We start from the raw sequence: 15,761 nt of genomic DNA, 5'->3' as shown, positions 1-15,761 counted from the left end.
GGTGGTTCGGAAAACTGCTAGATTGGGGGATACAAGGACTAATAGATTAACATTAGCCACTGGCAGAGGTGAAAGAGATTCTTGCACTGCTTCTATTGGAATGAGCAGCAGCCTGGAAAATAAGATGCAGGATATTTCAGAGACTGCTATGAATCATTGGGGTACAAGTAAACACATGGGTTATTTTAGGGTAGCTAAGAAAAAGAACAGGTGCATGTATACTTGCGTGTACACCAATGCTAGGAGTTTAGTAAATAAATTTGATGAATTTGAGGTATTGTTCAAAACATCAAAGGTAGATGTTGTGGGGATTTCAGAGACATGGTGTCACACAGATATAAGGAATGCAGAACTGGAATTTGGGGAGTACAATGTCTACAGAAAGGATAGACAGGATAGGAAGGGAGGAGGGGTTATGCTATTAGTTAAGAAATACATAAAATCCAAGGAAGTGATGCCAGTCGACATTGCTGGACAGTGCAGTGTTGAGTCAGTTTGGTGTGACATAAGCATTAGGAGATCAAAATTGAGAGTAGGAGTGTGCTATAGGCCTAATGACTCTGATGAGTATAATAAGAAACTGAACAGGGAAATAGAGTGGGCCAGTAAATCAGAGAGTCTTGTAATGGGGGATTTTAATTTCCCAGATATTGACTAGAATTTGGGGGATGGTCACTCACACACTAGCAAGGCTTTTGTGTATTTATTGGATGATTGTTTTCTACATCAGCATGTTCCCGAGGCAACTAGAGGGATATACTCTTGATTTGATTATCAGTAGTGATTCTTCTTGCATTAAGAATCTGCAGATAAATAAACCACTAGGTGGCAGTGATCAACAGTGTGCTGAAGTGGGATTTACTCAAAGAGGTAACTACCATTAGGGGTAAAGGGAAGGGTTATTGCTTTCGTAAAGGTGACTATGATGGACTGAGACAGTATTTAAATTCTATACAGTGGGACCAACTGATGATGTTACCAACAGCAAATTCAAAATGGGAAGCATTCAAAGAACTTATCTTGGAAGCTTCTAGACTTTCCATACTAACTAAGAAATATTGTTCAAGGTTTAGGCCTAAATGAATGTCAGATGAACTAATGAGACATATGGCAGGGAAGAAAAATGCATGGTATACATACAAATTAACACGTGACACAGAAGCCTATGATAGATACAAGTTGATCTGTAACCAAGTTACAAAGGAGGTTAGGCAGGTGAAGGCAGATTACGAGAAATTTTTGGCAAGGGATGCAAAGAAAAACAGCAAAGAGTTCTTTACTTATGTAAACTCTAGAAGGAAGGGGATGAATCAGATTGGTCCTCTTGATATCGATGAGTCAACTGTTGATGATCCTGCTCAGGTAGCTAACAAACTAAATGAATATTTTGCATCGACATTCACACAGGAGGAGTTATTCAGCGAGGGGAATGCCAAATGTGTATTCAATTCTGGCAGTAAGCTAGAGAATCTTGTAATAACTGAGAGTAAAGTGGAGGAGGAATTGTTGAAGATAAACACAAGAAAGGACCTGGGGTGTATGGGATCTATCCAGTTATATTGAAGGAGGCAGCAAAGGAAGTAAGCAAACCCTTAGCCATAATTATGAGAGCTTCCTTGGACTCAGGGGCAGTACCCATGGACTGGAGATGTGCAAAAATGACCCCAATTCACAAAGGAGGACCAAAGGCTGACACAAGTAATTATAGACCTGTGAGTTTAACTTCTGTTCCTGGAAAATTAATGGAGGCACTGGTGAAAGAAGCACTGCAGGATCATCTAGACAAGACTTCAGTTATAGCTCGGACACAGCATGGTTTTGTTAAGCAGAAGTCTTGCCTGACGAATTTGATTGGATACTATGATGCAGTCACAAAAGAACTGGATGCAGGGAATAACTTTGATATTATATACTTGGATCTTAGAAAGGTTTTTGATACTGTTGCACATGGAAGACTGCTGCACAAATTGGAGCAATGCGGTATTGGAGGCAAATTGCTGCTATGGATAAAGGGGTGGTTGAGGGGGAGAAGATAGAGTGGTAATCAATGGACACTGCTCATCGTGGACTAATGTTATTAGTGGAGTTCCTCAGGGTTCAGTATTGGTCCATTATTGTTTTCTGTATTTATAAATGATATTGATGATGGTATATCAAGCTTAATGTCCAAGTTTGCAGACGATACGAAGGTTGGCAGGGTTGTCAAGGACACTAGTGACACTATGCTGCTGCAAGAGGATCTGGAAAGGTTGAGCAGATGGGCTGAGAGGTGGCAAATGAAGTTTAACATTGGGAAATGTAAAGTACTACATATGGGAAACAGCAACCCCAGAGCAACGTATCAACTCTGTGGTGCAGGCAGATATGAAGTTCTCTGAGTAGTGTAGATGGGCTGTAAGAGTAGCTCATGGTGTATTGTCAATGATATATAGGAATTTTTCTAGCAGGGATAAGGAAGTGATTATTCCCTTGTATGGCGCCTCCGTAGCCAGGTGGGCAGGAGCGGCAGTGCGGTAGCACACGCTTCTTGATTAGAAGCTCGAACCGGAGTTCGAGCCCATTACCACCAAATACGGAGGAAGCAGAAAGGTCAGGGAATAACCACCGCATATCCCCAGAGCAATATGGCCTTAGTTGCTAATGGTCCTAAAAACCAAATAACAACAACAACAACAATTCCCTTGTATAAGGCAATGGTCAGGCCACACCTAGAGTACTGTATACAGGCCTGGAGGCCTCATTTCAAGAAGGATGTAGAGCTGCTGGAACGAGTACAGAGAAGGGCAACAAGATTAGTGAATGGAACAAAGGGGTGCTCTTACGAAGAAAGGCTTAAGTTTTGCAAAAATACAATGTCTGGGGACTAGGCACCAGCGAGGTGATCTGATAGAGGTGTATAAAGCCTTGAATGGTTTGAGCATGCTCAATGCTGATGGGGTTCTTCCTCTTGCTGAGAATAATCACCTGAGAGGGCATAGATGTAGGATATACGTGCGGAAATTTGCCTTTAACCAGCGGGTGGTTGGTTGGTGGAACAGACTTCCATCCCTTGTCGTGGAAGTTGATAGCCTAAATAAGTTTAAGGCTCAGCTGGACAGGTATTTCAAATGAACAGAGGGGTGAAGTGGAAGTGGTTATTTTTTATTTATTTATTTTTTATTTTGGCTGATGCTGCATAAGCTTGCTTTCTTGCATCAAATGCCTCTACTAATGCTAATGTATCCTTCCCCCCACACACACACTTCATGACAACAGTGTATCCAGACAACTCCAGCATCTATCAATAGTTTTAGCAAACTGATTAAAATTGACATATATAGTTAATAATGAAACTAGTTATCAATCTACTAGGCCTCGTAAGTTTCTAAATGGTTACAGGAACATGATAATGAATTTCTTCTCCTCCTACGTCCACCCAGCTGTCCCAATTTCAGTCCATTTGTGTGTTTGAGACCTACTGGAAAATACATTGGATGACCATTCATCTGACACTGTGGGCATTACTGCTGGACCTATTGTGCAAGGCATGGGAAGTACTCCCCAGGACACCCTGCACACCTTATGGAGACCATACCAAGACATGTGCAGGCTGTATTACAGGCAAAAGGTGGTCCATGAGGTATTAGGTAAGTTGCTAATACAAAGCCAGCTCAGTATGTGTTTATATATATTATATTTTATACCCACATGGCTGAAGATGTCATCAGTAATACATTTTTTCAAATAAATAAAAGTGATAATAAAAATAATCTAGACAACAAAACTATTTTTTTATAAAAAATCAGACAAAAAACTTAATAAGTATATCAGAACACTCTGTAGTTTTACTTTAAATAATTGAAAAAAATTTAGTCACAAACAGTACATTTTAGTCACAAACTTAACAGAACTGTACGCATAACAATTACAAGAAAAGTTGCAGGAGCCCTATCAAGAATTCTCACATATTTTCAGCTAATTCTCTTCAAAAGCTTTGAAACATTTCTTCTAAAGCTGAGACAATGCCATATTTACAAAGATACAGATAACTAGTGGCTAACCTTAACCTGGAATACAAGCATGCATCCCCCCCCCCAAAAATATAAACATGAAATGTGAATAGGAACTGTAAAGTACAGTACTAATGCACAAAAAAGTTACAGAAAGAAAAACAGTCATACAGGACCTGTCATGATCTTTCACGTTATTACTTTGTGAAAAATATGAAAATATTAATTCAAAGACAAATTTGAGTAGAATTTTATCAATATTCAGGAAGATAGAAACAGTTTCAATAGAAACAGTTGACACACAACTGTTCAACGGTTGAAAAAGGAGGCAGATGCCTCTGAAAGCTACAGTGTTTTAGCACTTTTATCATCCTGTGTTTTATCTACATTGTTTTATTGTAAATAATTCTTTGCAGTTTAAAATTTCATATTTTATTGTACAGACAGTTACCTTTTTATCAGTTTTATCCTGTGGAATTTTGTCATTCTATTTATTTTATTTATCTACATCATTATTTTAATATAACATAACACTATTTATTTATAATGAAATAATAACGGTTGGTGTATGATTGTGCAATTATTATGAACACTTGACAAGTTCTGAACACTTGCAGCTGGATTAAGGATTTTATGTTTCTATTTTATGCTACCAATATTTTTCTAAAATATTAAGCATAATTAACATTTTTTCTTACAACTAATGTTTGTATTTTAACTAATGAATATATATTTTAATAGTCAAAAACACATTTACAAAATACTGAATTATTATTAAGAAAAAGAAATAAAATTAATGTGCATTGCAATGTAGTGCTAAAAGGTCAATCATCAGAGCACTCCAATTATCATTAAAAAATCGATATATTTTTTTTTAAAGTGTCATAATCTAGGGCCTATTAGAGTGGGTAATACCAGTTGTGTTACAAAAAGGGGCAATATGAGATTAATGTTACAAAATAGTTCCTTCTTTTTTAGTAAATAATATTCTAAGTTAATCTGCTTTGCTTGACTATTTGTGAAACTCCAGGACAAAAAAAAAAAAAAAAAAAAAATCATAGTTCAATTCATTCATATCATATTCTAATGGCATAGCATTTCACCACAACTGTACCCCCCCCCCATCTCTCTCTCTCTCTCTCATATTACTGCTTTCTTTGGCTAGCTAGAAGAAGTGAAGAAAATGGTTATAGGAGATCCATTTAACAGATCAACGCAACATGGACCCCAAAATCATAAGTAAATTAACTTTCATTTTCTTTTAATATAAAAATTTTATTTTGTTATTATCTTAATTATTTGTGTGTTGAATTAAATAATTCTTAGGTTTTATTAATTTTTTAGTAGTATCAGCCATATAGTGCAACGTCACCAGCTTTTGTTGCACTGGCCAAACAAAATTAATTTTTTATTTAAGTTTTTATAAATTTTTTATTCTTTACAAAAGAACATTGTAAGATGCCTCATTGTGTGGCAGTTATTAATATTTACCATATGTCTATAATGCTATATAAATTTTACTCTAGACATTTTATGGTTAATACAAAATATGATGGCCCCGGGTGCTAAGCGAATCTTGAGGCCAAGCAATCTTCCCTGCGAATTCTACTGCGATTATATTAGAGAGATAAGCTTTTCACTTTGAGTTCACATGGTTTTCCTTCCGTTATTCAAATATATAATAAGAACTCTCTTTCTTAAAGCATAAGGAAGAAGTTTCAGAAAGGAAAATAACCTTTCTTAATTTTTCTGTGTACTAACCTTATATTTTACTCGCTTGGTCACTTGGTGGCACTACTCCTGCCTCCCCATGGCGGGGCTGGACCTGGGTGAAAAGACATCACCCAGGACTAAAAGGAGTTGAAAATGGACCAAAAAACTAACAACACAAGATTGGAGAAAGTTAACTCCAATAAATGTGATGATTTACAGCTGAACATGTCTCGGGCTAAGAGAATGAAAATAATCAGCTCTCAGCCTACTGTCCCTTTTTTTTTTTTTTTTTTTTTTGGTGATACATTTGTTATCATCACAAGCCGTTGGGAAATTATCCCCTTTCTTAGTTCAGAAGACTATAGAGTCCATGGTTGGATCACCAAAAATGATAAAACGATTACAGTCAGGTGATCTCTTAGTAGAAACCTCATTAAGTCATCAATCGGAAAAATTGCTACAAATGAAAACTTTTGCAGGACTACCAGTTGAAATTGCCCCACATAATTCCCTCAATACATCGAAAGGTGTTATTACCAAATGGGACCTTTTGACTGTTTCAGAGGAAGAACTACTGAGCGAGCTAACAGAACAACAAGTGATACATATTAGGAGGATAATGATGAAGAAAGACTGAATTCTCATTCCAACCCGATCAGTAATTCTCACCTTTAACAATCCATATCTTTTCCATTCAGTTAAAGCAGGATATTTAAATTGCAAAATCCGACCATATATACCAAATCCAATAAGGTGTTAACAACTGTCAGCGATACGGACAACTCTCAGGCGACATGTCGCAGTGATCCCATCTGTCCACTCTGTGGATCAAAAGACCACAATCAAGCAAACTGCACATCCGCTACACCACTCTGTCCCAATTGTCACGAAAATCATCCTGCTTTTTCGAAGACATGCAAAATGTTGGTATTGGGAAAGCAAATTCAAAAATACAAAGTAGAAAATAAAGTATCTTATCCGGAAGCAAGAAAACAGATATTTGCAACCAAACCTTCATGTTCCTATGCTTCAGCAGTGAAACAACAGAAAAATATAGCCACTGAAACGGAGGTAGCAATACCTCTAAATCAAATTATAGACTGGAGTAAAGTAATATTGATGACAAAAACAGTTTCACAAGAAACATCCAGTACTAAAGAGCAGGATACTTCCGTACCTAGAAAGCAGAAATCAGAAATAACATCTTCAAAAACAAAGCAAACATCATCTAGTAAACTGTGTGAACAGAAACATAGACCAAACGGATACAGATGAACAGAGAGAGAAAACATACTAGAACTACACCCTGCAGAAGATATTGATACACCTTGTTCTAATTTTCCGAAGAAAGATAGACCCAAATATGATAAACGAAAAAACTCAAAAGCGCAGTCAAATTCAACAAATCGTCCCGAGACCTAAATAATGCAACATATTATTATACAATGGAACTGTCGTGGTTTATGTGGAAAATTGGATGAAATAAAAGATATTATTCAGAAGTATAAACCGGCCTGCATTTGCCTTCAGGAGACCCATCTAACACCTCAGTCTTCACCCACATTTCAAAATTATACACTTTTCCAGAGAGACAGGAATGATAACAGAACTGTCAAAGGAGGAGTGGCAATTTTGGTGAATACTCATATACCAGCTAAGCAAACAACATTAAGAACCAACTTAGAAGCAGTAACAGTAAGAATAGCCATTAGAATTTCTATCACAATCTCGTCCATTTATTTCCACCAAATATCCCTCTCTCCAGATCGGAATTAAACGATCTTACTATGCAGCTTCAACCTCCCTACTGCCTTATGGGAGATATGAATGCCCATCATCATTTGTGGGGATCTACTCACACAGACAGTAGAGGTAACATAATCGAAACTTTCATAGATGATTAACAACTGAATTTACTGCATACTGGATCTCACATTTATATCAGTTTGGGTACAGCTATCACCTCTGCAATAGACTTAACAATATATTCTCCATCAATTTATCCTAGTATAGAATGGTTCGCGTTGAATGATCCTTACAACAGTGATCAGTTTCCGATAGTATGTTCCATACAGACACAATCAACTCTTACAGAAGGAACCAGAGCAGTATGGAATTTTAAAAAAGCTAATTGGAGTAAATATATGCAATTAATCAAACTGGATAAGCAATTCCTAGAAACCCTGCCAATAGATGATGCTGTCTTATATATCAACGATCAACTGCTAGAAGCTTCCAAAGCTACAATACCTCAAATAAATAAGGCAAGGCAGGCACGGTACAACTCTTGGTGGAATGCAGAATGTGCAACAGCAAAAACAAAACAAAATCGTGCATGGAATAGATTCCGTCAATAACCAACTACCGCCAATTTAATTGCATATAAAAAAGCGAAAGCTGAAGCGAGGAGAATTCAGAAAAAAGCAAAGAAAAAGTCTTGGATCATGTTCGCTTCCTCACTTACTAGGAACTCGAATCCTGGTTTGGTGTGGAAAAAAATTCGGATTTTAAGTGGAAGATATCCAATCACACAATCTCCAATCTTCCATTGGAAAGGGCAGGACGTTTTTCAAACAAACCAGATATCAGAAATTTTGGCTGACTCTTTCACTTCCATATCAGCAGTTACAGCATTGACTTTCAAAAATATAAAGGGCAAGCTGAACGGAGTAAATTGAATTTCTCTACCAAGATATCTCATTCCTATAATCTACCATTTCTAAAAGAGGAATTACTTACAACCATTACAAAATTACCTAATAGCGCACCAGGTCCCGATGGCATTTATTATACTATGATACAACACCTAAACTCTAATTGTCTGGAAATCCTGCTAGCTCTATATAATAGAATTTTTCTGAACAACCTGTATCCATCCATATGGCGGCATGCAATTGTCCTTGCGTTTCCCAAACCCGGAAAAGATTCTTCCTATACATATAATTATTGCCCAATTTCACTGACCAGCTGCTTAGGAAAAATCCTTGAACGAATGGTGCATAATAGACTTACGTGATTGCTGGAAAAGAGAATTTTTTATCACCCCACCAATTTGGATTTAGGAAAAATAGATCAACACTTGACCTACATGTCAAAGTGGAAACAAATAGAAACTCATTTATAAGAAAGCAGCATATGGTGATGGTAAATCTAGATCTTGAAAAAGCCTTTGACACAACATGGAGATTCGGAATTCTACGAGATCTATTTCAATTAGGATACAGAGGACAACTTCCGTAATTTATGGGAAAATTTCTTGCCGACAGAACATTTCAGGTATGATATAAAGGCTGTTTATCTACAATCTATATACAACAGGAAGGGGTTCCCCAGGGCTCAGTATTAAGTGCAACCCTGTTTGCACTGTGGGTGAACAATATCACAAAGGTTATACCCCCACCATTGGAAATATATATGTATGCAGATGATCTTTCCATTTCATTTCAATCACAAAGCATGAACACAATTGAACAACAGCTGCAATTATCCATAAACAAAAATAGAAGTATGGACTCAAAATAATGGATATAGAATATCTGAGAAAAAATCAGTTGTTATACACTTCTGTAAAATGCGTGGTCTTCATCTTGAACCGGTCTTATACTTAAATAAAATTGCTCTACCTGTTGTTCAAAATTTCTCCTTTTTGGGCTTAACAATAGATAGAAAACTAATCTTTCATGAACATATACTAAGACTTCGAACTAGTTGCCTCTTAAAACTTAACATCTTGCGCACAGTATCTTCAATGGCCTGGGGAGCCGACAGGTCCACATTATTACTATTATATAAAACTTTGATTAGATCTCGTTTAGATTATGGATCTCCTGTATATGGTTCAGCAAGAAGGAGCATCTTACGTTGCCTAGATACCATTCACCATAATGCTCTCCGCATAGCTCTAGGAGCATTTAGAACTTCACCAATCTACAGCCTGTATGCAGATGCTTCGGAATCCCTGCTGCATCTTTGATGAGATTATCTACTGTGCATGTATGCGGCAAAAATATATAGTCAACCATCACATCCAAATTGGTCCATTATTCACAATCCACCATGGACAAGTAATTATGATTACAAGCCAAATGAAAATAAACCAGCAGGACTGCGCCTCAGACACTTAGCTCAAGTTTGGAAAATACATTTCCAGCACATTTCTGCAGTAGATATAAACTCAGAACCTCCTTGGATTCTGACTGTGCCTTTATCCATATCACATCTTACAAACTGGAATAAAAAAGAGATCTCTCCAATCATTATACAGAAGCTTCATGCACTGCACAGTTTTGAAAATAGAAACAGTCATCAGATTTACATGGATGGTTCAAAATCGAACAACTCAGTAGGTGCCGCAGTAGTTTTACCGGAATATATTATATCTGTCTCCTTGCCTCATGTTTGCAGTATTTTCACAGCAGAATTATATGCTATTAAACTAGCACTGGATGATATTACCCAGCATCAACTTCTACCTGCTCGAATCTATACTCCCTTAGTGCAGTAGCAGCTTTACAGAACAGCAAACATTCCTCAAATTCCTTGATTCAGCATATCAAAAAACAACTCAGAGTTTTGCATAAAGCAAGAAAACAAGTGTCTATCTGTTGGATTCCCAGCCATGCTGGAATTCTAGGAAATAATCATGCAGACCAAGCCGCAAAAAATCCAGATCTTAATATACAAGATAACTTTCAGTTTGTACTATTTACAGATTATAGGGATGTACTTCGTACCAAATATACTTCCATCTGGAAACAACTTTGGAGGGACCAATCGTGCAATAAACTTCGCAGAATAATAAAAGATCTATGTTTGTGGCGATCTAGCTCACGTACAAATAGACAGGAGGAAGTTATATTAACAAGACTGCACATTGGACATACCTTCCTCACTCACAAACATTTACTTTTAAGAGAAGATCCACCGCTCTGTCTGTCTGTCAGATACAAGTTACAGTAAGGCACATCCTGATTGATTGTCCATCCTATTCAGCCGTTCGAACCACATCCTTCCAATCATTAGCAAACTTGCAAGCTCTTCTAACCCTCTCTCATGTACTTGGTGACAAAGAAAACCTCAGTGAGCTTTTTATATATATTAAACATCTAGGAATAATAAATACACTCTGATATATCCATCCTAAATCATTAAAATGAACATAATGACGCTGACAGACACATATTGGCCACAGTTGCCCTTGTGTCATTAAACTTTCACACCAACAACAACAAAATATAATATTTTATTTGAGATATTTGTGTATATTTTATATTATTGGATGTTTTATATGAGAAATTACATAATCCTCAATTGCACCTTAATTGAAATAAGTATAAAATTTTGTTAAAATATAAATTAAAGCATGCAATAATAATGACAGGTTTCTTTGAAAATAACACTTTTTAAAAGATTATTACTAATTTAATTTAATAATTTACTATATCAAAATGTATCCCAAATAAATAAATTTTAAATATATCTTAATAAAAAATATGATAAATTATGTAGAAGTCATTACTAAAAAACTCCTTCACCATGATATTGCCTTGGTATTACTCTGCTGTAATATTTCTGCACTGGAGCATTTTATTTAGAGTAGTGCAATACCAAAGTGAAGGTGCCTCCACAATATGAAATCTGTGCACTAAACAAGAAACTTAGTTTGGTCAAAGCTGTATAAAAAAAATTACTTTTGTTACCACCAATAGTAACATGAAATTAATATATTCATAAATATAAAAATAAAAAAACCTCCTCAAAGAATAAAAATCATTTAAATTAACAAGGACTACATTAAAGAAAATTTTAAAAGTATTGTTAATTAAAAGTCAAGGTTTTATTTAGTAAAAATTAAGGATTTAAAAGAAACAGGATTTAAGAAGGGTTAAACAAACAGTAAAATGAATGGAATTCTTGTAATTTTCAATTGTAAACAAATGAAGATTAGTTTAAAAATAATAAAAAAAATCATATCAATATCGTTGATGAGTTAATACTTATTGCTTCTAATTTACCAGTTAATACTGGTTAACTTATATGCTTCAACATTAAATTAACTTAGTGCATAAGGTTGCATTGTCTGTCTTAAAAAAGTAAAAACAAGTCTTTTGAACACTTTGTTTAATACTGTTCTTAACAATAGCACAGACCTGATCAAAGACTGCTATTACCTCACTGCTAATCATCACTGAAAGCAAGTACATTGAATCACATTGAATGCAATTTGGATATAGGCTTTGTTAGGCGACAGGTTTTTCTTTATTATTTTCTTGTATAACTTCTTTAGTAGTAATCTTTCACTACTGAAAAAATGAGTTTAGTAGGTCCAGTGGTGTATGTGAGCTGATTTCTTCAACAGTATGTAAGAGAGGCAACAAGAGGAAAGCAATAATCTTATCTGATTATCAGCAGTTCTTCATGCATTAAGAATCTGAAAATAAAAGACCCTCTGAATGGCGGTGATCACAGTGTACTGATGTGGGATTTACTTAAGACATAAATACTGCCAATGGTAAAGGTGAAGAACTTTTGCTTTCATAAGAGTGACTACAGTAGTCCCAGACAGTTTTATATTCTGTACAGAGAAAAAAACTGCATGGGATGCACATAAATTATCAGGTGATATAAAGTAGTCCGTAATCCAATTACAATGGAGGAACATCAAGTTTACGCAGATTACGATAAGGCTCTAGCAAAGTATACCAAGAAAAGCAGCAAATACTTCTTTACATATATTAACAGTAGAAGAAGTGGGGGGGGGATTGAATCATGTTGGTCTACTTGATATTGATGGTTTTACTGTTGTTGAAACTGAACAGATATTTTGCATCTCCATTCATGCATGAGGAGTTCTTTGGGGGGGGGGAATGCCAACAGTTCATCAAAATCTTATCCATAATTATGAGGACATCATTGGATTCAATGGAGGTCCCTATGGACTGGAGATATGCAAATGGATCCCCAATTTACAAAGGTGGATCAAAAGTTGACATGAATAAATATAGACCTGCTATCTTAACTTCTTCCAGGGAAAATAATGGAGTTACTGGTTAAAAAAAGTAATGCTGAACCAGCTAGACAGGAGTGCACTTATACTTAAGTTACAGTATAGATTTGAAAAGGGGTGATCTTGTCTGACCAATTTGATTGGATACTGTGGTCCAGTAACCAAGGAACTGGATAAAAAAATAGTTTTGAAATCATATACTTGGACTTCAGAAAAGCTTTTGATACTGTGCACATAAAACACTCCTGTAAAAATTGGAGCATTGTACCATTAAGGGCAAGTTAATGCTCTGGGTAAAGGGTGGTTCAGTGGGAGTACACAGAGTGGTTATTAATGAACAATACTTTACATGGACCAGTGTTATTAGCATTAGCATTAGCAGAGGCATATGATGCAAGAAAGCAAGCTTATTCAGCATCAGCCAAAAAAAAAAAAAAAAAAAAAAACCCACTCCCATTTCACCCCTCCGTTCGTTCGAAATACCTGTCCAGTTGAGCTTTAAATTTGTTTAGGCTATCAACTTCAACAACAAGTGATGGAAGTCGGTTCCACCAACCAACCACCCGCTGGCCAAAGGCAAATTTCCGCACATCTATCCGACATCCGTCCTTCCTCAATTTGAATTTATGCCCTGTGAGGTGATTATTCTGAGAAAGATGAAGAATCCCATTGGCATTGAGCATGCTCAAACCATTCAAAGCCTTATACACCTCTATCAGATCACCTCGCCGGTGCCTAGTCTCCAGACTCTGTAATTTGCAAAACTTAAGCCTTTCTTCGTAAGAGCAACCCTTTGTTCCATTTACTAATCTTGTTGCCCTTCTCTGTACCCGTTCCAGCAGCTCTACATCCTTCTTGAAATGAGGCCTCCAGACCTGTATACAGTACTCAAGATGTGGCCTGACCATTGCCTTATATAAGGGAATAATCACCTCCTTATCCCTGCTAGAAAAATTCCTGTATATCATTGACAAGACACCATGAGCTACTCTTGCAGCTCGTCTGCACTGCTCAGAGAACTTCATATCTGCCTGCACAATTACCCCCAGGTCCTTTTCATTCTCCACCACTGTCAGTGTAGTACCGCAGAGTTGATACGTTGCTCTGGGGTTACTGTTTCCCATATGCAGCACTTTACATTTGTCGATGTTAAACCTCATTTGCCACCTCTCAGCCCATCTGTTCAACCTTTCCAGATCCTGTTGCAGCAGCATAGCGTCAGTATTGTCCTTAACGACCCTGCCAACCTTTGTATCATCTGCAAACTTGGACATTAAACTTGATATCCCATCATCAATATCATTCATAAACACCGAAAACAACAACGGACCCAACACTGAACCTTGAGGAACTCCACTAATAACATTAGTCCACGTTGAGCAGTGTCCATTGATTACCACTCTCTGTCTTCTGACACTCAACCATCCCCTTATCCATAGCAGCAATTTGCCTCCAATGCCACACTGCTCCAATTTGTGCAGCAGTCTTCCATGTGCAACAGTATCAAAAGCCTTTCTAAGATCCAAATATATAATATCAAAGTTATTCCCTGCATCCAGTTCTTTTGTGACTACATCATAGTATCCAATCAAATTGGTCAGGCAAGACCTGCCCTTAACAAAACCATGCTGCGTCTGAGCTATAACTGAATTCTTGTCTAGATGATCCTGCAGTGCTTCTTTAACCAGTGCCTCCATTAATTTACCTGGAACAGAAGTTAAACTAACAGGTCTATAATTACTTGTGTCAGCCTTTGAACCTCCTTTGTGAATTGGGGTCACATTTGCACATCTCCAGTCCATAGGTACCTCCCCTGAGTCCAAGGAAGCTCTCATAATTATGGCTAAGGGTTTGCTTACTTCCTTTGCTGCCTCCTTTAATATAACTGGATAGATCCCATCCACCCCAGGTGCCTTTTTTATGTTTATCCTCAACAATCTCTCCTCCACTTTCCTCTCAGTTATTACAAAATCATCCAGCTCACTGCCAATGTTTACTTTACCTACATCATTCTCCTTCCTGAATAACTCCTCATGCGTGAATGTAGATGCAAAATACTCGTTTAGATTGTTAGCCACCTGAGCAGGATCCTCAACTGTTGAACCATCAATATCCAGTGGACCAATCTGATTCATCCCTTTCCTTTTCGAGTTCAAGTATGTAAAGAACTCTTTTCTGTTTTTCTTTGCATCCTTTGCCAAGGATTTTTCATAGTCTGCCTTTGCCTGCCTAATCTCCTTCGTGACTTGGTTACAGACCAACTTATATCTATCATAGGCTTCCATGTCACCCATTAATTTGTATGTATCCCATGCATTTTTCTTCTCTGCCACATGTCTCATTAGTTCATCTGACAACCATTTAGGCCTAAACCTTGAACAATATTTCTTAGTTGGTATGTAAAGCCTGGTAGCCTCCAAGATTAGTTCCTTGAATGCTTCCCATTTTGAGTTTGCTGTTGGTAACATCATCAGTTGGTCCCACTGTATAGAATTTAAATACTGTCTTAGACCATCATAGTCGCCTTTACGAAAACAAAAACCCTTCCCTTTACCTCTGATGGTAGTTACCTCCTTGAGTAAATCCCACTTCAACACACTGTGATCACTGCCACCTAGTGGTTCATTTATCTGCAGGTTCTTAATGCATGAAGAATCACTACTGATAATCAGATCAAGAGTATTGCTCCCTCTTGTTGCCTCACGAACATGCTGATGTAGAAAACAATCATCCAATAAATCCACAAAAGCCTTGCTAGTGTGCGAGTGACCAACCCACAAATTCCAGTCAATATCTGGGAAATTAAAGTCCCCCATTATAAGACTCTCTGATTTACTGGCCCACTCTATTTCCCTGTGCAATATCTTATTATACTCATCAGAGTCATTAGGCCTATAGCACACTCCTACTCTCAATTTTGATTTCCCTATGCTTATGTCACACCAAACTGACTCGACGCTGCCCTGTCCATCGATGTCGACTGGCTTCACTTCCTTGGACTTTATGTGTTTCTTAATTAATAGCATAACTCCTCCTCCCCTCCTGTCCTGTCT

The 15,761-nt window shown here is 37.0% G+C and overlaps 1 protein-coding gene across 3 annotated transcripts in view; it reads left to right on the top strand.

The window, feature by feature from the left end:
* The window catches only part of LOC150078525 (mitochondrial 10-formyltetrahydrofolate dehydrogenase), a 910,691-nt gene that overhangs the window by 737,917 nt on the left and 157,013 nt on the right, over nucleotides 1–15,761 (top strand). For all 3 annotated transcript variants that reach the window (XM_090385282.1, XM_090385283.1, XM_090385284.1), the window contains one exon: nucleotides 5,155–5,228. In XM_090385282.1, coding sequence (XP_090241408.1) covers nucleotides 5,155–5,228 — 74 coding nt within the window. The remainder of the gene's footprint in view (nucleotides 1–5,154; nucleotides 5,229–15,761) is intronic.

The sequence above is a fragment of the Mastigoproctus giganteus genome, chromosome 11 (genome assembly GCF_048544385.1).
Source record: "Mastigoproctus giganteus isolate SK-2022 chromosome 11, ASM4854438v1, whole genome shotgun sequence".
Classification (NCBI taxonomy): Eukaryota; Metazoa; Arthropoda; class Arachnida; order Uropygi; family Thelyphonidae; genus Mastigoproctus; species Mastigoproctus giganteus.
Note: the sequence above shows the minus strand (reverse complement) of the source record. Positions and strands in the feature narration are given on the sequence as shown.